This window comes from Garra rufa, chromosome 5 (assembly GCF_049309525.1).
Source record: "Garra rufa chromosome 5, GarRuf1.0, whole genome shotgun sequence".
NCBI classification, from domain to species: Eukaryota; Metazoa; Chordata; class Actinopteri; order Cypriniformes; family Cyprinidae; genus Garra; species Garra rufa.
The window spans coordinates 13172816-13198609 of NC_133365.1; the positions used below are offsets into that span (position 1 = coordinate 13172816).

The following is a 25794-nucleotide window of genomic DNA, read 5'->3' on the forward strand; positions in this document are numbered from 1 at the left end:
CACGTAACTTAAAGTCACGTTAGTAGAGTTTTGATAGATGATAATTGTAATCAAGGTAAAGACCACCATGACCACCAGCAGGAGTCGTACTGTAGCGGTATCAACATTAAGTGACATGGCATCTGACGCACGGAAGCTGCGGCAGCAGTGACCGTGACACGGTCCATCTGCAAATGTCACAAGTGTCACTGGCACTGAGCAGTGGCATGTGCCAGTGGCTCCAGTGCGTCAGATGCCATGTCACTTAATGTTAATACTGCCTCTGAGTTGTAACATGAAGTAACGCACGCCGTACAAGTGTCCGTTATTACTGATGCGCAAACGCACTCACTGTATATGCACTACAATACATCATATTTCTGCTTGAACACAGTTCAGTATATTCACGTAGTTATATTCAGCGAGTGTTTTATAATGAATGCTCACGTGTTTTGAATACGTTTGCCAGGATTAGTGGTGTTTATGTACATATGGGCATCAGACGCTCCAAAACACCCTTTTCTTTTTTCATCTGTGAGGACCCAACCTAGCGATTTGCCAGGACCTTTCTCGCTAATCTAAACTAATTTAAAGTATTAAAATAATGGCCTGACGCTTTACTATTGGGGGCTCTGGCAGCTAACGTTAGCTACACTGGCTAATTAAACCTATTCAACGGTATCACCGAACTACAGGCGAGCTTATGTCACGTATTTAAATGGGTGAGCATGAGAAGAGAGACTACATAAATTCACTTGTCACTCAGTTTAAGACGTTAAATTAGTTATCTTCCTCAGTAAGCACCTTTTTGTTCGCCATGGTTGATAGAACCTCACTCACTGGCTCCTCAGTCAGACTGACTGCGGCAGCAGCGGGGAAACGTAGTGGGCGTGGTCACTTCAATCGAGAGTGACCAATAGAAAAAGGCCTTTCATCCTGGTAGGTAGAGTCCGCCCACTGAGATTCATCTTTACTTGCAAGCAAAACTTTTCAACTCGCAAACAAAAAATTTAGACCCGCAAAAAAAGACAGCAGAAAAGAGAGCAACTTTTGTGGTTTCGCGATGAAAAGCGTTTGAAGTGCACAAAGAAAAATAAAGATTGTAAAAAAATTTACACGCACTGCAAATAATTTTGTTATCAATTTCTTTATTTTTGAGATTTAAGAAGACTTTTTTTGCAAACTTTTATTTTTTAATTACAAAATAATTAGTTTTACTCTCAAACACAGTATGTTTGTTTGAATAATAAAGAAACAAAAATAACCCCATACAGAAGGAAACACTATGCATTAGGACTTTAGTCTTTTAGGAAACATGGAAGTATCTTGTGTAGCCTCTAGAGGGCAGTACTAAATGAAAAAAATATTAGTTACATAAAAAGACGAAAAATGTATACATCTTCATTCTGTTCAAAAGTTTTCACCCCCTGGCTCTTAATGCATCCTGTTTCCTTCTGAAGCATCAGTGAGCGTTTGAACCTTCTGTAATAGTTGTATGTGAGTCCCTCAGTTGTCCTCAGTGTGAAAAGATGGATCTCAAAACCATATAGTCATTGTTGGAAAGGGTTCAAATACACAAAAATGCTGAAAAAACAAAGAATTTGTGGGACCTGAAGGATTTTTCTGAAGAACAGCAGGCAGTTTAACTGTTCAGGACAAACAAGGGACTCATGAACAACTATCACTAAACAACAACAAAAAAAACGGGGTCTTTTTAAAAATTGAACTATTATTTTCTCTTGTGGTGTAATGTCTATATGTAAAATATCTTGCAGATTCTGCAAGGTGTGTGTAAACTTTTGACTGTATAACAGTGAAAACAGCTGGTATTATAATTACAAACACTTGTCTTTCATATCTCCTCACCTTTCCTTGCTGGCACATTTGGTGGCTTAGCCATCTGGAAATCCTTAAACATGTCCTTGATATCTCTCTTCTCCCTTTCTCCCAGAGGATCCAGGTCAACAAAAGCATTACTGTCCACCTTTGGCACTTCTTTGGTGGCTACTGCCCGAGGTGGAACCAGTGGAGGGGGACTGGAGCTCTGCTGTCCGTCGGGCACAAGGCTGGGTGGAAATACGCTAGTCTGGAAGGGATTCCCCAGAGTCGACTGAGGGGTCCAGGATCCATTAGATCCATTGGAGACTGGGGTGGTGCTCCATGATGGAACCTGTTGGGTAGCAGTTGAAGTTCCAAAACTTCCAGAAATATTTCCCCAGGCAGGTGCAGGAGAAGTGGAGAAGACTGGTGCATGATTGATGGGCTGAGAGACACTGGTAGTGCTGGGGAAGATGGAGGAGAGGGGCTGATTCCACAGAGCTGCTCCAGGAGTGGAGACTGCAGATGGAGCTTGTAGAGACAACCCTTCTTTAAAGAAAATACAGTGTTGATAAGCTGCACTTATTCATGTGTTCCGCTTTTTTTTCTCGACCTCATATTGCTGCTATTTTTAATACCCTGTACAACTTTTGCACATTATTTTTGCACATTCCTCTCATTACTACTTAAGCTACTTATTACTACTGCACATTTATATTTATATTTTTTTATCTAATCTTTTGTTTCTATTTATTTATTTTATATTAATATTTGTTTACTTATAATTGCACTGTCCTTGGAGCGGACCTGACCTACATTTCACTGCTGGTCATACTCTGTATATCTGTGTATGTGACAAATAAAACTCTTGAATCTTGAATCTTATGACAAGTATCATGTAATGTTTTATTTGTTCACCAATGTATATTTTTCCATGTGTTTGGCACTAGGTATTTATTGGGGACACTTATGTTAACTTATGTTAATTTTATGAGTTAATGCATTCCCTGAGAATCAAACCCAAGACCTTTGGCACTGCTAGTGCTGTGTTACTGTTTGAGCTACAGGGATATACAAGTATGAACAGAACAATACTCATTCTAAGCTCACGCCTTCATTTGAATAAGAATCACTGACATTTTGAAAAAGCATTTTTTGGAAGCTCACAAATGTCACGATATTTATTTATTGCCTCAAACATCTTACCAAGAGCTGTGAGTGTGTCATTGGAGGAAGGGCTCCTGCTGAACAGACTGACAGAGTTGACAGGGCAGTTCTCAGGCTGAGGAGGAGGTGATTCCGATTGGTTTGGTGAAACAAATGGATCCGTCCCGAGTTTTTCATTGGAAGGGGACTATAAAAGATATAAAAAAAGAATTATAAGAGAGATTCAGGCCATTATGGGACCAACCTGGTTAAATAACAACAGAAAAAGAGAACAGGGAATAAACAAGTATATCGTATATATATATATAAATTGTAAAACAAAGCAATATGATTTTTACCACCAGAAGAGAACTTTATTACTATAAAATCATATATATAGACCATTCTACAGAACAAATTCTACAAAAAACACATTTAAAAAGCATTTAAGAATTCAAACCTTAGATGTTTACTAAGATCCTTCTATTATCTATTGAAACCCATAATAATATTTAAAATATCAGTAAGCTTAATATAAATCATGAAACTTTATTTTTCCCACATTTTTCATGTCACTACTGAAACAGTGTATGTTTGAGTCCATTGGCTCAGACTGATTTTAACTACACCCCTAAATTTATGATCAGCTACAAGGTGTGAGTAGATAGGTCCCATCATTTTGAGGTAAATTGTTTTCAAAAGTCTGAAAATCTTAAAGTAACATCACTACCAAACACCTTTTTTATGCAATTAAGCACACTTTTTTTTCTGTGTTATTCCATAACATTTAGTTTTTATGTGTACCACTGTTCAGAACTGTGCTAGATAACCATGTGCTGATTAGCATCTTTGAGGGAGGCTCAAAAGTACGTTAAATTGTCACTACTGAAACATTTGGTAAAGTTTCGGTAGTGCCATCTTTGTTTTTTGGTGTTAAACAGTCACGATCAAAACATGTCATTATTGTTTGTCATCATGACAAAAGGGAACACATAATCCTTTATTTGGGGGAAATAAACAAAATGTTAGTACAGTTATGCAAATGTTTAATATTTTAGTATGTTTAAGTAGCGTTTTAGTATGTGGGTTAAAATTCTGTAATGTGATGTGGTCGCTACCAAAACATTACTTTCACTACTAAAAATGTGCAGTCACTACCGAAACATAGGATGTTTTTTCAAAAATAAAGTATACTGAATTGTCAACTAAGATGTTATGATAGTTTTTGGTTCAATGTATAACTTACACTTAATAACAATACTTAACTTTGAAATCAGTATGGTCAACTTTTTGCCTTTTACAAAGGAAAATTCGATTCAAAATACAACAAATCTTATAAACCACACTTGAAATATTGTTAAAATAGCAATTTATATTTATTGATCTCTGAAAACATTTTTATTAAAATAGAAAAAATATATATTTACAAGGAAGATGCAAGCAAAAAAACTTGGTACTATATATTTCGGTAGTGACAAATTTGGGGAGAGGAAAAATATTCCAAAACTTGTTTTCAAGATGTTTCCAACTCTGACTTCGAACCAATTCTGTAGAATGGCCAATATACACTACAGATTAAATTAGATTAAATTAACACTTTTATTTAGCAAGGACAGATTAAATTGTATCAAATTTAACAGTAAAAATAATGTTTTTTTTTTTTTTTTATAAATGCTATTGTATCACATCACATTTCCACAAAATGTGTTTCCACAAAAATATTATTATCAAGGAACGTTTCTTGATCATCAAATCACACATGAGGATGATGATAAAGACATTAGCAAATCAATCCTTACCTTATGAGTACAACTCACTGAAGCATTAAAAATTGAGGCAAACAAAATTATTAGATCATGAAGTGGTGTTAGATATACAAAATTAGAGAGCTTAAAGGAGACATCGGATGTCCATTTTCCACAAGATGGTATGAATCATACCCTATGATTAGTGTATTCATGAAAGGTCTCCAATATACTTTGGTTAAAATTTCTCAATGGTTGTGTAAAACAACACCCTTTTTTACCTTGTCAAAACAGCTCTGTTCACAATGAGCCGTTTTGGTGCATGGCTCTTTAAATGCTAATGAGCTACTGCTCACCCCGCCCTTCTCTTCCATTTTTTGTATATTCGGTGGTGCGTCACAATCAAAAACAAAACTAATCCACAGTGTCCTCAGTGGCTCTGGTGTTAGGAGAAAATGAAGACTTTTACTACAAAACACCTGCATTGCTTATGAGACATTGGTGCGCAGAGAAAATGGCAGACAGTGTACAACTGGCTAAGGGGAAAAATATGCTAATACGGGACAGTCCGGCAGTAGTCGTGGGCGGGGCTTGAGCAATATGACATCATACTGCTCAGAAAATAAAAACGGCTTGATAATTGAGACTGTTTAGTTTTTTGGAGATTAAAAAAAATAAATGAATGGATTATTATGATTGTAGGTTGGTTGTGTCCACACGCTGCTAAGAAACATTTATATGCAAACAGCATGTAAAAGTGAATTTTGCATCTGATGTCCCCATTAAAGTGACATGCAAGTTAAGCAAAAAGAAAGCAGAAAGTTGATTAAAAAGCATGAACATCGCAACCTCACCTTTACACTCCTCCTGCCTCTGCCGGCTTTCATGTTGAGTGGTGGAGGGCTTATAATGACCGAATCCTTGGTTTGATTGACAGGTGACTCTATGCCTCCATTATCATGTTTCACTCCATTCTGCACCGGCTGCATCTTCTCCGAACCTCCCACAAATGGATTAGGCATGACTTTCCCATGTCCGTTCTGCTCTTGAACTGGGACAGTGTTCTGAGTCCAGCTAGTGGCTTCTGCAGCTCTGCCATCTAGAGGCCAGTGGCCATTACTGAGAGCCTGGATGACTGTCCTGTTGGAGAGTTGGTCAAACTGCTGGCCTAAGTAGTCAGAGTCACCATTCTTAGGGCCACCATTGAACAAGTTATTAGGGCTGTGGTTGGCTGTGGCAGAGTCGTCCCTGATTGATTGGTCGTCGCTTTTGTAAAATGGGTCATCACTGAACGGGTCATGGATAGGGGCGGGGAAAAAGTTGAGTTGAGAAGAGAAGGGGTTCTCAGGCGAGAGGCTGGACGGGGCTCTGGGGACAGAAGATGAGGTGAATGGGTTTCCTTTAACGCAGTTCTGATTGCTGTCTATCTCAGTGGACAAATCCATTAACAGGATGTCCTCAGACTCCTGGAAGAAGATTTAGGGGATGAGGAAAGGAGACAAAAAGAGAAGAATAAAAATAAGACAATGTCAGCATACATAAATGTGACCTTGAACCACAAAACCAGTCATAGGGGTCAATTTTTTGAAATTGAGAATTAAACATCTTCTGAAAGTCGAATAAATGTGACCCTGGACCACAAAACCAGTCATAAGGTTAAATTTGACAAAACTGAGATGTATACATCATATGAAAGCTCAATAAATAAGCTTTCTATTGATGTATGGTTTGTTAGGATAGGACAATATTTGGCCGAGATACATCTATTTGAATATCTGAAATCTGAGGTTGCAAAAAAATCAAAATACTGAGAAAATCACCTTTAAAGTTGTCCAAATTAAGTTCTTAACAATGCATATTACTAATCAAAAATTACATTTTGATATGTTTACAGTAGGAATTTTACAAAAAATCTTCATGAAACATGATCTTTACTGAATTCCCTAATGATTTTTGGCATAAAAGAAAAATCAATAATTTTGACCCATACAATATATTTTTGGCTATTGCTACAAATATACCCCACCGACTTAAGACTAGTTTTGTGGTCCAAGGTCACAAATAAGCTTTCCATTGATGTATGGTTTGTTAGGACAATATTTGAAAATATTCGAAATATTGAGAAAATCACCTTTAAAGTTGTCCAAATTAAGTTCTTAGCAATGCATATTACTAATCAAAAATTAAGTTTTCATATATTTACAGTAGGAAATTTACAAACTATCTTCATGGAACATGATCTTTACTTAATATCCTAATGATTTTGCTGATCAGTTTGACGCATACAATGTATTGTTGGCTATTGCTACAAATTTACCTGTGCTACTTATGACTGGTTTTGTGGTCCAGGGTATTTTTGTGTGGTGCACAGATGAAGTCATGCACAAAGTAAAATAGTAGTTTGTTCAATCAATCAATCAGACAGACATGCAAACAAGATGAGCATTCATGGGATAAGTGTAGGGCTGCCAACCATCCCATATGATACAGAAGTGTTCTGACTTCAAGGGAAAAGAATTGTGATCCATTTTAAATCCACACAGCATGAAGTTGTACTGAATTTTAGCATCTTACCCCCTTGCAGTGAAGAACAGCATTTTCAATTGTTTCACAACCGTGAAATTTTTTTTATTCCTTTTTAAAAAATATTTTTTAAAAAAGGAATAAAAACCTCAGCAAGCCTGCATTTATTAAATCAAAAATACAATATTGTATTGTACTACTATTTAAAATGACTGTTTTCTATTTTAATACATTTATTAAAATGTAATTTATTCCTGTGATGGCAAAACTGAATTTTCAGCATCATTACTCCAGTCTTCAGTGTCACATGATTCTTCAGAAATCATTCTAATATGCTGATTTGGCGCTCAAGAAATATTATTATCAATGTTGCAAACAGTTGTGCTGCTTAATATTTTTGCAGATATTCAGATATTTTTTCAGTATTCTCTGGTGAATGGAATGAAAAAGAATAAAATTGGAAATGTATTCACTGTCCTATTTGATCAATTTAATTGCTAAATAAAAGTAATAATAAGTAAAAGTAAAATGGTGGGGTATATACAAGTCCTAATGTTAAAAAGAAAACAAAAAACAAAATGCAAAAGATAGATGTGAAACACAGAAAGTTGTGAACTGAGAGCCCTAATACTGGAAATGCTACACAGACGCTACATTTCACAATAATAGAAGAATCAAGAAATAAGGGAGGACAGTTACCACTAGCTTTTTTTTCTTTTACTGCAAATGGTGAAACCTAAAGACATTTGTCCCTCATCCTTCTCTACTGAAGTCGGCAACCCCACATAAAGTTTCTGTCATTCACCCTCATTCCAGACCTTCCTTCATCTTCAGAACACAAATTAAGATATTTTTGATTAAATGTGAGAGCATTTAGACATAGACAGCAATGCAACTGACACGTTCAAGGCCCAGAAAGGTAGTAAGGACATTGTTAAAATAGTCCATGTGACATCAGTCCATGTGACTTGTGAATATGTGCTTGAAGAACGACACGGAAGAAAAGAAATTCTTCAATAAAGCTGTTATTTTTGTTTTGTTTCTTTTTCTTTGTTCAATAAAGCTGATTTTTTTCTTGTAGCTTCATAAAATTACAGTTGAACCACTGATGTCACATGGACTGTTTTGTCAATGTCCTTACTACCTTTCTGGGCCTTGAATGTGATAGTACTGTTGCTGTCTATGAAGGATGAGTAATTAATGACAGAGTTTTTTTTCCCCATATACCATGCTTTTGACAACAAAACACGGGCTGAATAATGGATGACTAACAATGGATGTATAAACTTTATAGTATATTCATACATTACCTGAACTTGTTCTCTCACAGTGATTGCAGTGTTAGAAGTTAGAAGAATAAAACAAACTCTGCATCAAAACCATTTATAAAAAGCAGGAAATGACGGGCTATGGAGGCTATTCGTTCTTTCTGCTGTAGCTCATATATTTTACATGTAACCTATTTAACGCTTTCATCATTTTAGAGGCTTGCATGGCTTAAAGCTCCTCTAAAGAGCAGTGTCTTCAAACAACTGAGCCTTGTTGAGTTTTTGGTGCTTGTTATTTTCGTTGGCCTGAACCCAGGCCTTCTACTCCCCATGACGGCATTTTCTTCATTTGAGGTCAATCAAGCACCAAAGACTAAACAAGGGCTATAGCAGGATATGAGACTCGTCTGACCGCCACTAGTTTCTTTTAAACAGCGTAATGTCTAATTTGGATAATGTTGCTTCAGTCTGGTAAATGAGCTGTTGTGTAATAGATTTCCGTGGAAATAACATTAATAATGTTAGTGTATCTTCTTGCGCTAATAAAGCAGAGTGTCACCGTCAATACAAACAATTAATAAGCCAAACTGGAGTGAGAAAGTCTCACATTCAGTCTGAATGTGTATATTTATACATGAGTATGTGTGACTCATTCTTGCCCAACACTCTTACCGAGGGAGAGTTTAAGTCAGGTGGGGTCGACATGTCTCCAAACAAGTCCAGCTGTTCAACGCCCTGCAACAGAGTTGAAAAAGGAAAAACAAGATTCAGACCAGATTATGGAAGCCGAACAGAGTCAGAGTAACCAAAACACCTAAGAGAAGAGCTATTCATACTGAGGGCAGATGAATAGGAGGAAACGTGCAGTGAAGGGAATGAGGAGAATTGTGTTTTTCCAAAGACTGTGAGTGAAAGGAGTGAAGGGAGAATGGCCAGAGCTGCTATGTGATGCGTCTCAGTTATTTCCTGTCTGCTAACTTCATTAGCTTTCACCCCCTGAGGAGACTAGTTTAGGTGCTGTGTGCAAATGGTGAAGAACAACAACATGAAGACAACCCAGCGGGGGACTTTAGGAACTGGGCCAGAGAGACACAACTCTACTGCTTACTCTGCTGGCATCTGGGAGCCTTCAGGTTGGAGGCCACAAACAAAAGTCTTTCACTGTTGTTTTGGAAGGATCAGAACCATTTGGTGAATGTAAACCACACCACAATAAATCATACTTACTTTTCTGTCATTGTGTGAGCCTTCACTGCCATTCTGTTGAGATAGGAATGACAGAAATTGAGATACTAGTTGCAGTATGATATGAACATTTAGCAGCTGAATCATTTCATGTCTCAACACTTACCTCCATCACTTTATTATTTTCATCCTAAAGAGAAAACAAAATCTGATTAGTATGACAATGTGACAAAAAGAGTAATATCTAAAACAAAAAGTATTGAACAGCAAGTCACACCTAGATCTGAAATCATTCTTATGTGCTGATTTTCTGCTTGAGAAACATTCTTTGATGAATAGAAAGTTCAAAAGTAGCGCTGTGCAATTAATCGAAATTCGGTTTCGATTTCTGATTCAAACGATCATGAAAATGCAGTAATCGAGGTGAAACGATTATTGTGCGCCATTCTGTCCCCTTTCCAGCGGTGCGATTTCGCTCCTCCATAAAAGCCTAATTTCACATGCAAATCCGCAATATCATGTAACGTGATTTTCATAAAACGAGACGTGCTTGATTTTTTACTGTTTCTTTGATGTTGTGTTTTTAATAGCGCATAAGAAAACTTGCGCTATTCTGTGTATGCGCTCAGAGACGGAGCAGAACACGGACATGTAAAGTTATCTTTTAGCTTAAGGTGCGCACCTAAACGGTCAAATACACACAAAAATATTTCAAAATGAGGCACTTGGTGATTAGTCATGTAAACCCTTGTCAGTTATGTCTTAAATGATCATAAACAGTTGAGAATGAAATGTGTGTAACAGTATATTGGATCCGTGTGGCACTTAGAGCAACAAATAACATTCCTTCTGCCGTCTATGTGCTTAATATTAATAAAACGTAAAAATACAAAGAGAAAAATCACTCACTGCTCTTGAATAAAGGACTTTTGGATTTTTATTAGGAAACAAAGCATGTTTAACTATTACAGTGAAGACGCTGTTTTATTTTATATTCAAATAATTACATTGCATTTCTGTAGTATTGTTAGACTACTTTAGACTTGCATAAAAGTATTCAGTATTTTTTTTTTTAAACAGTTTTTTTTTATTTGTAGTTTTTTCTGTTGTATTGCTATCTTTAAATTAATCACTAATATACATTTTTGGACCCAATCATAATTGTGTTAAATAATCGTGATTACAATATTGACCAAAACAATCGTGATTATGATTTTTGCCAAAATCGAGCAGCCCTATTCAAAAGAGCAGAATTTATTTTAAACACAAATCTTTAAAGGAATAATTCACCCAAAAATGAAAATTCTGTCATTAATTACGCACTTTTATGTCGTTCCAAACGTAAGACCTTCGTTCATCTTCAGAACACAAATTAAAATATTTTTGATGAAATCTGATAGCTTTCTGACCCATCAATGGTTCAACTTTAATTTTATGGAGCTAGAATACTTTTGCGTGAAAACTGTTGAAATTGTTGAGTAAAGTTGCTATTTTTGTTTTCTTTGCACACAAAAATTATTCTTGCCGCTTCATAAAATTATGGTTAAACCACTGATGTCACATGGACTATTTTAACAATATCCTTACTACCTTTCTGGGCCTTGAACGTGTCAGTTGCATTGCTGTCTATGCAAGATCAGAAAGCTCTTGGATTTCATCAAAAATACGTTAATTTGTTTTCCAAAGATGAATGAAGGTCTTACGGGTTTGGAAAGACATGAAGGTGAGTAATGAATGAAATCATTTTCATTTTTAGGTGAACCTTCAACCATAACGTTTGATCAATTAAATGGATCCTAGCTTAATAAAAGTATTAATTTCTTAAAAAAAAAAAAATCATACTGACCCCAGAATTTTAAACAGTAGTGTAAAATACTTGTTGCACTGTTAAACTGCTACATTTAAGGAATGCGTGTGAATGTTTCTCATCAGCTCATGCAGCCTACAATCATCTAAAAGTAATTTTAAGGGGTCCCGAACCTTCTTTGAACCTTCGACTTCTTTTTTCTTCATATTGAAGATTAACTGGAAAAGATCCTTCAGGTCAATGACAAGAGGCTCCGCCTGAGTGAAAACACAAACAGCGTGTTAAAAGGCATGTTTTATGGGTGAATGTTTGTAAGTGGGGGGATTTTATAAAAGAGAGAACAAGATTGTCTGTGTGTGCCTAAGGCATGAGTGTGTGAGGAAGGAAAGAGTTTTGCTCAATAAAATCTCACTGGACCTGCTGTGCAGTTTTAATGGCGAAGAACTGGTGTTGGCCCTCCGCACCGCACACATAGCCAAACGCTCTGCTGTCAGTGACATCCCGAGCGATGAAGGAGATCTTATTTACTGCATGCTCCAGTATTGTTGCCTGGAGAAGTCAAAACAAAATAACAATGAATATTGTATAGTGGGTGTCAAATGATATTACTGTTGAAGAGTTTATAGTCAGTGAGTGAGTGAGAGAAACACACCCCTGTTTTCTCATCAGTAACAGTGATTCCTGAGAGAGAAATGTTGACCCAGACTCTCTGCTTGTGTTTGCCCTGAGAGCGAGCTGCCACCGCCTTGCTCTGTGATCACAGAGAGAAAAGACAAATCAATAGTCCGCTTTCCATCCAAAGTTGCGAATTTAACTTATGCGCACAACTGGAACAAAATCGTCACTACTTGATAAACTGTCATTAAATATCACTAAGAAAAGTTGGAGAAGCCACTTAATATGATACTTTTCATTTATAATAAATTACTTTAGAGAGAGCAAACACAATAAATGCGGTCATTTAAATGTAAGATATTTCTGGACGCCAATTATACAGAAATACTTTGAAGACAGACTTTGCCCAGACATTTAAGAATGACCATATCATTTCAGATGCTGTGCAATAAGATTGGTCCACTACTTAGTTAAGCTATCCCATCCCATAGCTCAAAGTCACATGACTTTTTTGGTGCGCGTGGAGGAATTTATTCGCAAAATGCGTTTCAAACTCCCATTATTCGCATTAACCCTTGTTCACAATGAATTTTGGCATTTCTATCACTCGTTTCTGGTGTGATACTTCAAAATGCACATAACAAGGTGATGGAAACGTCACTGAAAATAAAAAAAATAAAAACTCTATTTTGACTTTTCCCTTGGATGTAAAAATGTCTCTGGTGGTATTAAAGGGATAGTTCACCCAAAAATAAAAATTCGATGTTTATCTGCTTACCCCCAGGGCATCCAAGATGTAGGTGACTTTGTTTCTTCAGTAGAACACAAATGAAGATTTTTAACTCAAACCATTGCAGTTTGTCAGTCATATAATGGCAGTTAATGGGATCCACAGCTTTGAGAGTCAAAAAAACATACACAGACAAAACTAAATTAAACCCTGCGGCTCGTGACGATACATTAAGGTCTTAACACATGAAACAATCAGTCTGTGCAAGAAACTGAACAGTATTTATATAATTTTTTACCTCTGATCCACCACAGTGTCCAACTGTCCAGAGTGCGTTCACAACAGGTGGGTGATGCTTCAACATACTCTGGCATAGTAGACGCATACACATATACATCACTCATTGTGTACACAGTCAAGAGAGATAGTGTATATGACGGCTACTCAAAATGGTAACTACTTGTACTTATCCTGATTATGGCAACCGATTAAAAACAAAAATATTTCATTTGATTGCGCGAACTCGTCTGGGAGTGTTGACTTTTCACCGACTCCCAATTTTTGAGGCTAATCGATTGAAGTTATGGTTGCTTGCTCTTTGTCACGCACCGGCTGTTGTGAACTCACTCAGGACAGTTGTACAGTGCGGTGGATCAGAGGTATAAATGATATAAATACTGTGCAGCTTCTTGCACACACCGATTGTTTGGTGTTTTAAGACCTCAATGTATCGTCACGAGCCGCTGGTTTTGTCTGTGTATGTTTTTTGGACTCTCAAAGCCGTGGAGCTCATTGACTGCCATTATATGACTGACAGACTGTAAAGGTTTGAGTTAACAATCTTCGTTTGTGTTCTACTGAAGAAACAAAGTCACCTACATCTTGGATGCACTGGGGGTAAGCAAATAAACATCAAATTTTCATTTTTGGGTGAACTATCCCTTTAAGGCACTATTTTCCATTAAGCTTTAAAACAAGATGCATTGTGAAAGTTTTATACAAATAAATCCATCTTGTCCTATGTCTCTGCCATTCGTTTAGGCTAATGGAAGTCACTTAAGATTTGTACTACACGGTAAACATGCATGACCTTTCACTGACCTTTAGTTTCATCATGGAGTCTTGGCTCATTTTATCTCCTCTTGCTTCAGGTACATCATCTACGCCAATCAACTTGGCTTTGTAGCGAACTCCATTACCTTTGAACCTGGCTAGAAGGAACTCATCTGTTTTCTCTGGGCTAGCTGCAGCTGAGGAAAAGAGATAAAGAGAGAGATTAGAATCTGGAACATAAAATGCAATACTATGAGAATTATAAATATGCCATTTAATCATTAGAACAGTGTGTGTTGCCATGTGTTAAAGGAGAAAAATTAAGCATTTTCTTATTAAAAAGCTTAGCTCAACTAGTATGCAAAAAAATGTATCATGGTTTCCACAAAAATATTTAGCAGCACAGCTGTTTTCATTAATAAGAACACTAAAAAGAAATGTTTCTTCAGCACCAAATCAGCATATTAGAATGATTTCTGAAGGATCATGTGACACTAAAGGCTGAAAATACTGATGTCTAGGATAGGTATATCCTTTCGAAAAGAGCTGGTTCTTCACTCATACATGAAGCCACTAATTAAGTGTCCTTTCTGTAGTGCAGGTCTAGCCCCTGTCATTTAACCTTTTTAAAACACTGCTCCATGTAATTAACTGATTACAGTTTACAGCCGGTAAATGCGGCTCATCACAAACGCAGCTGTCATTCGAAACAAAAGCATTCTAAAATGGGAATGAATACTGCAAAGCAGAATCATTTATGAAATCATCTATTCTTAGAGAAGAGAGAAACGATTCAGCGACATAATTACGGGTGTCGCTGGGACTGATTGATGCCATTCGGAAGGAACTGATGGTACCAGCTGTCTGAGAGACAGAGTTATCTCTAGCAGCTCTGAATCTCAGTCTGAACGTTACTCAATCACTGGAAATGTCAGCAAGTTAGCCAGACGCTCATCAAAATATGTGCGATTGCTCAATGGCACAAAAAGATCAGAAGGAGGCTGATTAAAACGAACACAAAGTGCGTCAGAGAGCCGCTGATATGCTGATAATGCCGTTTTATTTTGTTCCTCCCAATTTGTGTTTTAATAATCTGTCTTTTAATAATTCTAGCCCTGAAATTGTGTTTTATTTGGATATGTGCCACATTATTTGCTAGTTTAAGAGTTCATATGTAATAAATCTGAGGGTGCAAAAAGTAATACGTATTACTAATCAAAAATTAAGTTTTGATATATTTATGGTGGGAAATGTACAAAATGTCTTCATGGAACATGATTTTTACTTAATATCCTAATGATTTTTGGCATAAAAGAAAAATCTATAATTTTGACCCATTGCTACAAATATGCCCATGCTACCTAAAGGAGCTGTTCACTTTCAGAACAAAACTTTACAGATAATGTACTCACCCCCTTGTCATCCAAGATGTCTTTCTTTCTTCAGTGGTAAGGAAATTATGCTTTTTGAGCAAATATTTTAGGATTTTTCTCCATATAATGGACTTCTATGGTGCCCCAGAGTTTGAACTTCTAAAATGTAGCTTCAAAGGGCTCTAAATGATCCCAGCCGAGGAAAGAAGGGTCTTATCTAGCAAAATGATAGGTTATTTTCTATAAAGAAATTACAATTTATATACTTTTTAACCTTAAATGCTCGTCTTGTCTAGCTCTGCAAGACGAGCGTTTGAGATTAAAAGTATATAAGTTGTAAATGTTTTTACAAAATAACACATCGTTTTGCTAGATAAGACCCTTCTTTCCTCGGCTGGGATCATTTAGTGCCCTTTGAAGTTGCATTTAAACTGCATTTTGGAAGTTGAAACTCGGGAGGCACCATAGAAGTCCATTATATGGAGAAAAATCCTGCAATGTTTTCCTCAAAAAAAAAAAAAAAAAAAAAATCTTTACGACTGAAGAAAGAAAGACATGATCTTGGATGACAAGGGGGTGAGTACATTATCTGTAAATTTTTGTTCTGAAAGTGAACTACTCCTTTAAGACTTTTCACTATCATCTAACTTTACTTGCCTTTTGCTATTTTGTTTAGTTTGCCTTGCCAGTGTCTCAGTTCAAAACCAGAGCTCAGCTGACTATGTGGCGATGTCCCCTTTTGGCTAGTGGCGCTGCTGAGATGGCAGAGGCGGAGAAAGAGGGAGTGAGCCAGACACAGAGAAACAAAAAGAGACTGAGAGAGAACAGCCTGGCCGAGGCCCAGACCTCATGCCTTCTGTGGCCAAGCTGAGGGACAGCATTGACATTCATCCCATGCAGGGACTCTCCAGGCTTGAGGTTTTTGCTCTACAACCCTCACAACGTGAACACATAATACGCGTAAATATCAGCACTTGCTTTAAGTAGACACTAAACAAAGATGGCTCTCTAAAGGTTATTTACACGCAGTAACAGTCATCCTGAAGAACTCTTTTATGCTGAAATGGTTCATGTTAGAGTTTAGGGTTCTTTATTCCCTCCTTTTTGTTTTTCAAATTTTTAACTGTCAAAGCACCTCATTATTGATTTTCTGGAGCTCGGTCATTCAACTACACTCTCTCAACAGAAAAAATAATAATACATTTTAACTTTTAAATTGTATATATATATATATATATATATATATATATATATATATATATATATATATTGTAAATTTCCTACTGTAAATATATTAAAACTTAATTTTTGATTAGTAATACGCATTGCTAAGAACTTCATTTGGACAACTTTAAAGGCGATTTTCTCAATATTTTGATTTTTTTTGGCACCCTCAGATTCTAGATTTTCAAATAGTTGTATCTCAGCTAAATGTTGTCCTATCCTAACAAACCACACATCAATAAAAAGCTTATTTATTCAGCTTCTAATCTCAATTTCAAAACTTTACCCTTATGACTGGTTTTGTGGTCCAGGGTCACATTTTTGCTATTATTGGCCTTCATAAACATAATTGTTTTTACATAAACATTTGGACGAGACACTCAGTTGTGTGTTTCAGATTCTGTCATATCTCACAACTTCATCATCTGCGAGAAACTGCCACTCAGTTACACCAAAATATACATAATGATGGACTTAAAGGCATCACAGAGGATTGTGAAGTTATTTCACCAAAACTTGGCCTTCATTAAATCTATTTTCTGTTTCTTGTCTGACTTCCTAATGCATTTATTTATATTCAATGTCAATAGTCATTTATTAATATATTTAAATTATAATTTAAAATAAACTATTATTAAAAAGGTTATAACATCATTAAGGTACTGTAAATTTGTAATATTGGCCAAACATTAATTATTGTTAATAATTCATTAATTATCGGTACATCTGTAGTTTTAAAGGATTAGTTCATCCAAAAATGAAAATTAGTCCATGATTTACTCACCCTCAAGGCATCCTAGGTGTATATGACTTTCTTCTTTCAGTCGAATCCAATTGGAGTCATATTAAAAATTGACCTGGCTCTTCCAAATTTTATAATGTCTCTGTTCAACAGTTTAAAAGAAGTCCAATAAAGTGCATCCATCCATAATAAAAATTATCTCACACAGCTCCAGGGAGTGAATAAAGGCCTCCTGTAGCGAATTGATGCTTTTCATAAGAAAAACAAACGTAACAATCACTTTTCTCTAGCTTGTGCTAACTGTCATACATGCAAGCCATTCTAGGTGGATGACGTAGGACAAATGCATAGCTAATGTTTGTTTACAGGAGCAAAGAAAGCTAAGTTTCCTTACTTTAGCAAAGGAAAACCAGTCTCCTCTTAGCTTGTATCAAAAACCTGTCATTTTTCTTTACAAATCTTCGTTTTGTACTTCTAATTTGTGACTGTTTTTTTTTTTAACACTCCTTTGCGCTCCTGCGTTTATCACTTTCTGAGTGGCGCATGCGCTATGCAAATGTCCTACATTATCGACCTGGAACGACTTGCATGTATGACTGTCAGCGCAAATTACAGAAAAGCGATTATAACGTTTTAAATATGGATATTTATCTTACAAAAATGCATCGATTTGCTACAAGAGGCCTTGGAGTGAAGCACTTTTTATCATGGATGAATGCACTTTATTGGACTTTATTTAGACTGTTGAACAGAAATCCACTGCCATTATAAAGCTTAGAAGAGCAATATAACTCCGACTGGATTCGTTTAAAAGAAAAAAAAAGTCATATACACCTAGGATGCCTTGAGGGTGAGTAAATCATGGGCTAATTTTCATTTTTGGGTGAAATAACGCTTTAAGTCTAAGCTACAACCTATAAGCTACCTATACTAAGGTCTTAATCAAGATGGCAATTGTTTTTGTCTTTCTGGTGAAGAACTCATGAGATGAGGTGGGCAGAGAAATGACAAACATACTGTAAAATGGCCTATTGCTCACAAATGAGCCTGATCATGAAGGAAAGCTATGCCATTTTTGTGCCAGTCTAAATCAAAGAGTTGACTTAAAAGGCAAAAACGTATCCATCTACAAAAAGATATGAAAGAAAAACAGGCCTATACTGTACATGAATTGCAATAATGATGTGGCAGCAAGATCAAACGTGATGTTGCAGCGATATATTTTTGTTTCTATGTCCAGCACATGACTATGAAAGACCTCCTTTAACCCCAGATGCACCTCATCGCCCAAATCACTGCTGGCTCCTCAGCGTGAGACTGTGGGAATCATTCTGCTTGTTTTCATGCCTGTGGAAAAGGCTCATAAATAGACATGTTGGAGAGTGTCTTGCAGTCGCAGCTGGAAGGTATTGTGGAAACAGCAACAGGACTGTAATGGAATCCATCACTAGTGCTCTCTGTTGGTATGAATGAGCTAGGCAAGACAAACAATACCACTGTGCACCAGGTTCCAGCTTAGAAAAATAAATCCAGAGAAATATTGGATCAAAGAGGCCCCTGGAGCTCTGGATGGAGGATTTTAGGTTTCTGCAGGTGGCTGTTCGCCAACTTTGCGCTGTGCTACACGACATGTCAAGGAACTTGATGAACTCAAACAGTCCTCTTGGGAGGAACCAGTGCCTGATTTTACCAGAAAGACCTTCATTTGTCAACGATAATCACCAGGCCATAAACATAATAGCATAATCATCATGCTACTACTGCATCAGCTTTGCACTGAAGTACCAAAAAAGTGATTCAGATCAGGTTTAAATGAAGAATGTCTGATTGTCTGATATCTAAAGTTTGCTGAAAATATGCTGAGAAAACAGAAAACATAGTGCTTGTTTGTACTACCAGTTTTTGCAACATTTCCCATTTCAATTCGGCTGCAAAGTGAAAAGGCAATAAGTTCCTATAGATAAATGGGTGAAACCTGCACATCTGTAGATGAGGAGGTCAAAATATATCAAAATATTAAAAAGCCAAGAAGCTCAAAGCTATATCAGAAGAAACTAATAAAAAGCCCACCCATGCTTAACATTTCACAACCAAAATTGATGACTGAAACCTTCCAAAGAAAGCTAGCATTTTTGAATAAACTGATGAATTTAGGTTACGTAACTATTAAATAATTTTTATGTTTCCAACTGTACAGCCAGAGAACAATATGGCAAATCCTTTGGATTCCAGGCTGAACTATAAATCATGAGTGTAATCTCAAAATGGTTTTCTTAACCAGCTCTTAACTTCATGTAAATGTATGAGATCAAATCTCCAAACAATCTGCCTTTTCATTTAGGGAGGTGGCAAGTACAATAGAAGTATTTTTAGGTTTCAAAAGTCTTCTGAGGGCTTACTTTTACCTCAGAAAAGGTTCATTACATGTTTGTTGTGGATCAAGATTGGTTTTTGTAGGTGCTCTGGGGACGTGGACGCACTCACATTACACAGAGCAAGAGACTCACAGTAAATCTCAGCGGGACACTCACCATACCACTAATGATGTGCTACTAGACACAAGTAGGTCAGTAAAGACGTCTACTAAGTTTTATAACAATACATTACATATCCTCCTATAATGGAGAAGTTTCACTGAGAAACCACCAATTAAGTAAAACGAAAAAAAAAATGTGACTGCAACTTTTTGAACAATGACTGGCAAAGCTGTGCTTGAAAAAATTATCTAAAAGTATTTGCATTTGAACCATTTGAACCCAAGGTCTGGCTTGTATGTTAACAAAGCAAGATACTGAGGTGTGCAAGGTGAAGGCCCCTGCCCTGTCACATACCCTTCTTTTTTTCTTTTTTGGAGGGTGTCTTAAAAGGTGCCTGCTCGGCCGGGGGTGTGCTGGATTCCACTTCTGCAGACATGTTTGGAGGCCAGCCTTGTGCAAAACAAGTGTGAAGACAGGATCAGTTGAAGCACTCTTGCTCTCCTCTCTGCAGTGTGTGCACCACAGCTTAACTCAGCAGTGGACCATGCTCAGCTGGGCCCACACTAAACAGGAATGAGACAAAGAGAGAAATCAAAAGATTTAGTACAGGTTTTTAGATATTTACAAATCAAAGATCAATCAAATCAAATGCAGTCCTCATAGCATCACTATATTTTTGTGTAGGCAACAGGGCTTCAGAAAAAAATGCAAATATATAATAAAAATAATTATATAAGCTATTTACTCCAGATTACTTTTTCGGCTGTCAAATAAAAAAAAAAATTATATAAACTAGATTATTTTGCTATATCAAAGGGGATGCAAATTTCACTTTTTCATGGTGTTTGCATATAAATGTGTCTTAACAGTGTGTGGACACATCCACCCTACAATGATACAAATCCATTCACTCTTTTTTTTAAATTCCCAACAAACCTAAACAGTCTCAATTATCAAGCTGTTTTGATTTTCTGAGCAGTATGTCATATGCTTAGGCCCCACCCACAACCGCTGAAAGACTGTCCCGTATTAGCATATTTTTGCCCTTAGCCAGTTGTATGCTGTCCGCCAATTTTCTCCACTCTCGTGCCTCTGTAGTAACAAAAATGTTTTGCAAGCAATGCAAAAAGGTGTTTTTACAGTTGGATGTAAAAGTGAACAGCCATGCTCTTCATTTTCTGCCAACATCAGAGCCACGGAAATTAGTGGATTAGTTTTGTTTTTTGATGGTAACGCACCACTGAATACACAAAAACGCAAGAGAGGGGCAGGGTGAGCAGTAGCTCATTATCATTTAAAGAGACATACACCAAAATAGGTCACTGTGGACAGAGCTGTTTTTGACAAGGTAAAAAGGGTGTTGTTTTACACGTCCATTGAGGAATTTTAATCAAAGTATTTTGCAGACATTTCATGAAGACCCTAAAGAATCATACACTCTAAAATATGCTTTTAACCCAACGTTGGGTCAAATATGGACTAACCCAACTGTTGGGTTAAAAAATTTAATTGAAAAATTTAACCCAACGTTGGGTTAAAACAACCCAGCATTTTTTAGAGTGTACCAACTTGTGGAAAATGGCATCCGATATCCCCCTTAAAGGGTTAGTTCACCCAAAAATGAAAATTAGCCCATGATTTAGTCACCCTCAAGGGGTCCTAGGTGTATCTCACTTATTCTTTCAGTCTAATCCAGTCGGAGTTATAATAAAAACTGGCTCCTCCAAGCTTTATAATGGCATAGGGCAGATGTTTCTGTTGAACAGTCCAATAAAGCGCATCCATCCATAATAATAAGTGCTCCACATGGATCTGGGGGGTGAATAAAGACCCTCTGTAGCAAATTGATGTGTTTTTGTAAGAAAAATATACACATTCAAAACATATTAATAATTTTTCTCTAGCTTGTTCTAACTGTCGTACACGGAAGCCGTTCCAGCGGATGTCGCAGGAGGTATGCGTTTGCACATGCGAGAGCAAAACAAAACACCAGTCACGGATTAGAAGTGAAAAACGAGGATTTGAAAAGAAAAATGTCCTTTGCTGAAGTCAGGAAACTTTGCTTCCTTTGCTCCTGTAAACAAACATTGTTTTTCTACGAGATCAGCGGTGCATGCGCAACGCATACATCCTATGTCATTTGCCCAGAATGGCTTGCACATATGACAATTGGCGCAAGCTAGAGAAAAGTGATTATTATTTTTTAAATATGGATTTTAAATCTTATAAAAACATGTTAATTCACCACAGGAGGCCTTTATTTACCCACTGGAGCTATGTGAGATGGATGCACTTTATTGGACTGTTGAACAGAAACACCCACCCACTGCCATTATAAAACTTGCCAGGACAATTTTTAATATAACTCCGATTGAATATGACTGAAAGAAGAAAGTCATATACACCTATAGGATGCCTTGAGGATGAGTAAATCATAGGCAAATTTTCATTTTTGGGTAAACTAACCCTTTAAGTATAAATTCAATGATGCTGTCATTCACATAGTGGTCCTGATTACATTTGTATTAAAACCTATCAACATCAATTTCTGCTTGATTGTGGAAATTACAAACAAGCAGATATGTTTCCAACATATCACCGCAACAATCATGAATCTATTACAAAAGAGACTAAATTCTGTTGTGAACATGTATCTGTACTTAGATGTTGTCACCTAAAGAACACACCACAGAGACAATTCCTGGTTAATTTTCAATTGTACTTAACTGCAAAATAACTTGAAGATCAGTGGGCGAGTCAGTTGTGAACTCAGTAACAGCTCTGAATGACTCATTAAAAAGAACCAGCTAATAAGAGAGATTTGGTTCCATAACAGCTTGCATTGTGTTCACTGTCTTGTGCAGGAAACACTGGCATGCACTCGAATCATATAATATCTGAGGAAAATGCATATAAACACGTGCACAGCTTTGCTGAGACAAGCATTTGAGAATGACAGCACAATAACTGATGATGAATCCCATGTTGGAAGTTTGTTTAGAGTGAACTCATGCTGGTTACCTTTCCAATAACATGCTAACCAGCTCAGGTTTCATCCCAGCGGACTGAATAAATACACAGGGATTACTATAAATCAAAGTAGCTGTTCTTAAACAGAAGCTGAATAAACATCCTGGACTCTGGAACGGTTTGCTGTGGAGACTGCATTGTTCAGCCATAAATACTCTCCACTCGCTGCCTTTAACGCACCACGTGACCTTCATGTTTTGAGTTAATACAGATAACCAGCCCTCCTCAAGACTTATCTGAGGTGATAGGTCACTGAGGCATTTTTGTATTCTCGAACCTTTCCTTTCTTGGCGTATCCATTACGGGACCGTAGTACCTTTAGCCTCTATCTCCCACTGTCTCTGCATTGCAATTATCCTGCCCTGCACCCAAAGACAGGAAGTCAGAGCTTCCCTTCCATCTGGGATCTATTCATTCTCCAACTTCTTCATACCACAGACTGGCTATTTTTGCACATTTGTTTTCAATGAGAAAAAAAAAAAAAAAAAAAAAAAAAAAAATCCAAGCTACTCATACTTTAAAATATTTGGTATGTTTATACCCTCATCCGTCCACTGACTCAAGCTGACTATAAATACGCTCACATTTAACAGGCTCCAACACTTTTTTCACGAAATAGTCTTCCTGTAAAACATTCAAAACAATGCTGTAATGTTATGTAATGAAAAACAACTTACAGTGTTAATATTGTATCCTTCCTAACATTCTCAAACTATTAAAACAAGTTTGCTGTTTGCTGATTATATATATATATATATATATATATATAAGTAGTAAATGAAGCTCAAAAATTACTAATTGGAACTGGAATAAAACAAACAAACAAACAAACAAAACAATAATAAATGAAACATAAATTGTAATATTTGGACAAAATTACAAAAAAAAAAGAAAAAAGAAAGTACATTTTAAAATTAAGTACTAAAAATAACTAAAACCGAAGTAAAACTAAAAAATAAATTAAACATAAATAGTAATTTTGGAAAGAAATGACAAAAGCACATGACAAAATTAAGAACATTACTAAAAATTTAATAAAATGGTAATATTTGGACAAAATTACAAATAAATTAGAAAGGACATGGCAAAATTAAGTACATTACTAAAAATTAAACTAAAATGAAAAACTGAAAAATCTAAAAATGAAAAAAAAAAAGAACTAAAACAAAATAATAATTAATAATAATAATAATAATAATAATAATAAAAAAATTAAACATAAATAGTAATATTTGGACAAAATGACCAAAAATTTGAAAGCACATAGAAAAATTAAGTACATTATTAAAAATTAAACTAAAACTGAACTAAAAATAAAACATAAATTAAATATAAATAGTATTATTTGGAAAAAAAAAATTACAAAAGCACATTACAAAAATAAGCACATTACTAAAATTTTTTTTACTAAAATAAAAAAAACATTGAAAAAAAACTGAACTAAATCTAACTAAATAGTATTATTTGGTATTATTTGACAATTAAGTATGTTACTAAAAAGTTTACTAAAATGAAAACCTGAAAAATATAAAAATGAAAAAACAAAAACTGAACTAAAACAAACAAAAAAGATAAATTAAGCATTAAACAAATGACAAAAGCATGTTACAAAATTAAACACATGAAAAAAAAAAAAAAAATTAAACAAAAATGAAAAAAAAAAAAAAATTATATATATATATATATATATATATATATATATATATATATATATATATATAAAAATGTAATTCAAAAAACTATAATAGTATCTAAATAATACTAAAATAACATGTTTTAGAAGCAGTCATTAATGAATCAAAGTTCCAAACAAATTCACATCATTTCAAATAGCCTACATTCTTCTTCCTCTAATCAAAGTTGTTATCTAGTCCAACTCAAAATGGCATGCTTTTGTTTCTCGTCAGACATAAATAGTTCCTAACCCATAATCAGCTTTACCTCTCACACTGGCGACCCACATGTGACCCCAGACCTCTGCCGGTCATCTATAACTAGTGAGCAGATTCTATTCCAAGAGCAAAGAGTACCAGCTGCCCTTCCCTTGAATGACAGCTGTTGGCAACTCATGGTAGACAGAGCACCCTTGGCACAAAACATCCACAAATGCAGTGTCCTTTATAGACATGTGACTTCCCTTCCTGGCAAAATGGAAGAACGGAAAAAGAGGAAGAATGTGTCATGATGGCAAGGCTATTAAGATGTTCTAGACAGGAATAAAGTCTTGGTATCTATCTAGATGACACCCTGATCCTATTAAGTCTACAACAACAGACAAGAGAAGATGTCACTGTGTTTATATCTAGCACACTGTCACTGTTAGCGGGCACACCTAAATAACAATTTACATACCAGACCGCAGCTCACATACACATTTATATCCACAATTACATCCATACACGTTTGTATGGTAATTTGGTTTATGAAAAGTACAAAGATATCTTCAAAATCCAATTATCTTAGCATTATCAATTTATGAGCACAATATACCTGGAATGATTTCTAAACCATTCAGTACTGAATCAGTACTGTTCAAAGGTGAACGGTAACAGAAACGGACACAGCTGAGAGATACTGACATGATGTAGTTTAGAAGTTTAGCAGCTTCCTTAAAAATTTAAGTAAAAGCAACTTAAGTCATTTCAACACATGTTAAATCAACTCATTTTAGTTTATTTGAGTTCAAATGACTTGTAGTTTTAAGCTGATTCAACTTAAAATTTTAAGGCAGCTGCTAAACTTAAGATTTTAAGTTCAATCTGGTGAAAACTTTTTACAGTGTATGAAAAGACAAGTGATGGTTCATTGTTGTAAATGCAGATCGACTCTAAAATCTGGATGAACTGTGCTTCAAGCTATGTATGACTATAAATTAACACAGCAGATTCTAATGTGGCAAAGAATATAGGGTCTATACGATTTTATTCATGTTTCGAAGTCCTTTATGCTCACCAAGGCTGCATTTGATTTAAAATACAGTAAGATATATAACCTATTTTCTATTTTGCAAAAGCTGAATTTTCAGCATTAGTCCAGCCTTCAGTGTCACATGATCCTTCAGAAATCATTCTAATATGTT

The 25794-nt window shown here is 35.9% G+C and overlaps 1 protein-coding gene across 2 annotated transcripts in view; it reads right to left on the reverse strand.

The window, feature by feature from the left end:
* Positions 1-25794, reverse strand: part of LOC141334591 (disabled homolog 2) — a 37466-nt gene that overhangs the window by 3300 nt on the left and 8372 nt on the right. Inside the window, exons 2-12 of one of the 2 annotated variants that reach the window (XM_073839719.1) lie at positions 20040-20248; positions 13918-14066; positions 12124-12222; positions 11889-12020; positions 11645-11728; positions 9831-9854; positions 9707-9739; positions 9152-9214; positions 5543-6154; positions 3004-3151; positions 1846-2343 (exon numbers count right to left, since the gene is read on the reverse strand). In XM_073839719.1, coding sequence (XP_073695820.1) covers positions 1846-2343; positions 3004-3151; positions 5543-6154; positions 9152-9214; positions 9707-9739; positions 9831-9854; positions 11645-11728; positions 11889-12020; positions 12124-12222; positions 13918-14066; positions 20040-20121 — 1924 coding nt within the window. In that variant the 5' untranslated portion in view covers positions 20122-20248. Of the gene's footprint in view, positions 1-1845; positions 2347-3003; positions 3152-5542; positions 6155-9151; positions 9215-9706; positions 9740-9830; positions 9855-11644; positions 11729-11888; positions 12021-12123; positions 12223-13917; positions 14067-20039; positions 20249-25794 lie in introns of both variants that reach the window. The other variant, XM_073839718.1, reaches the window with a different exon arrangement.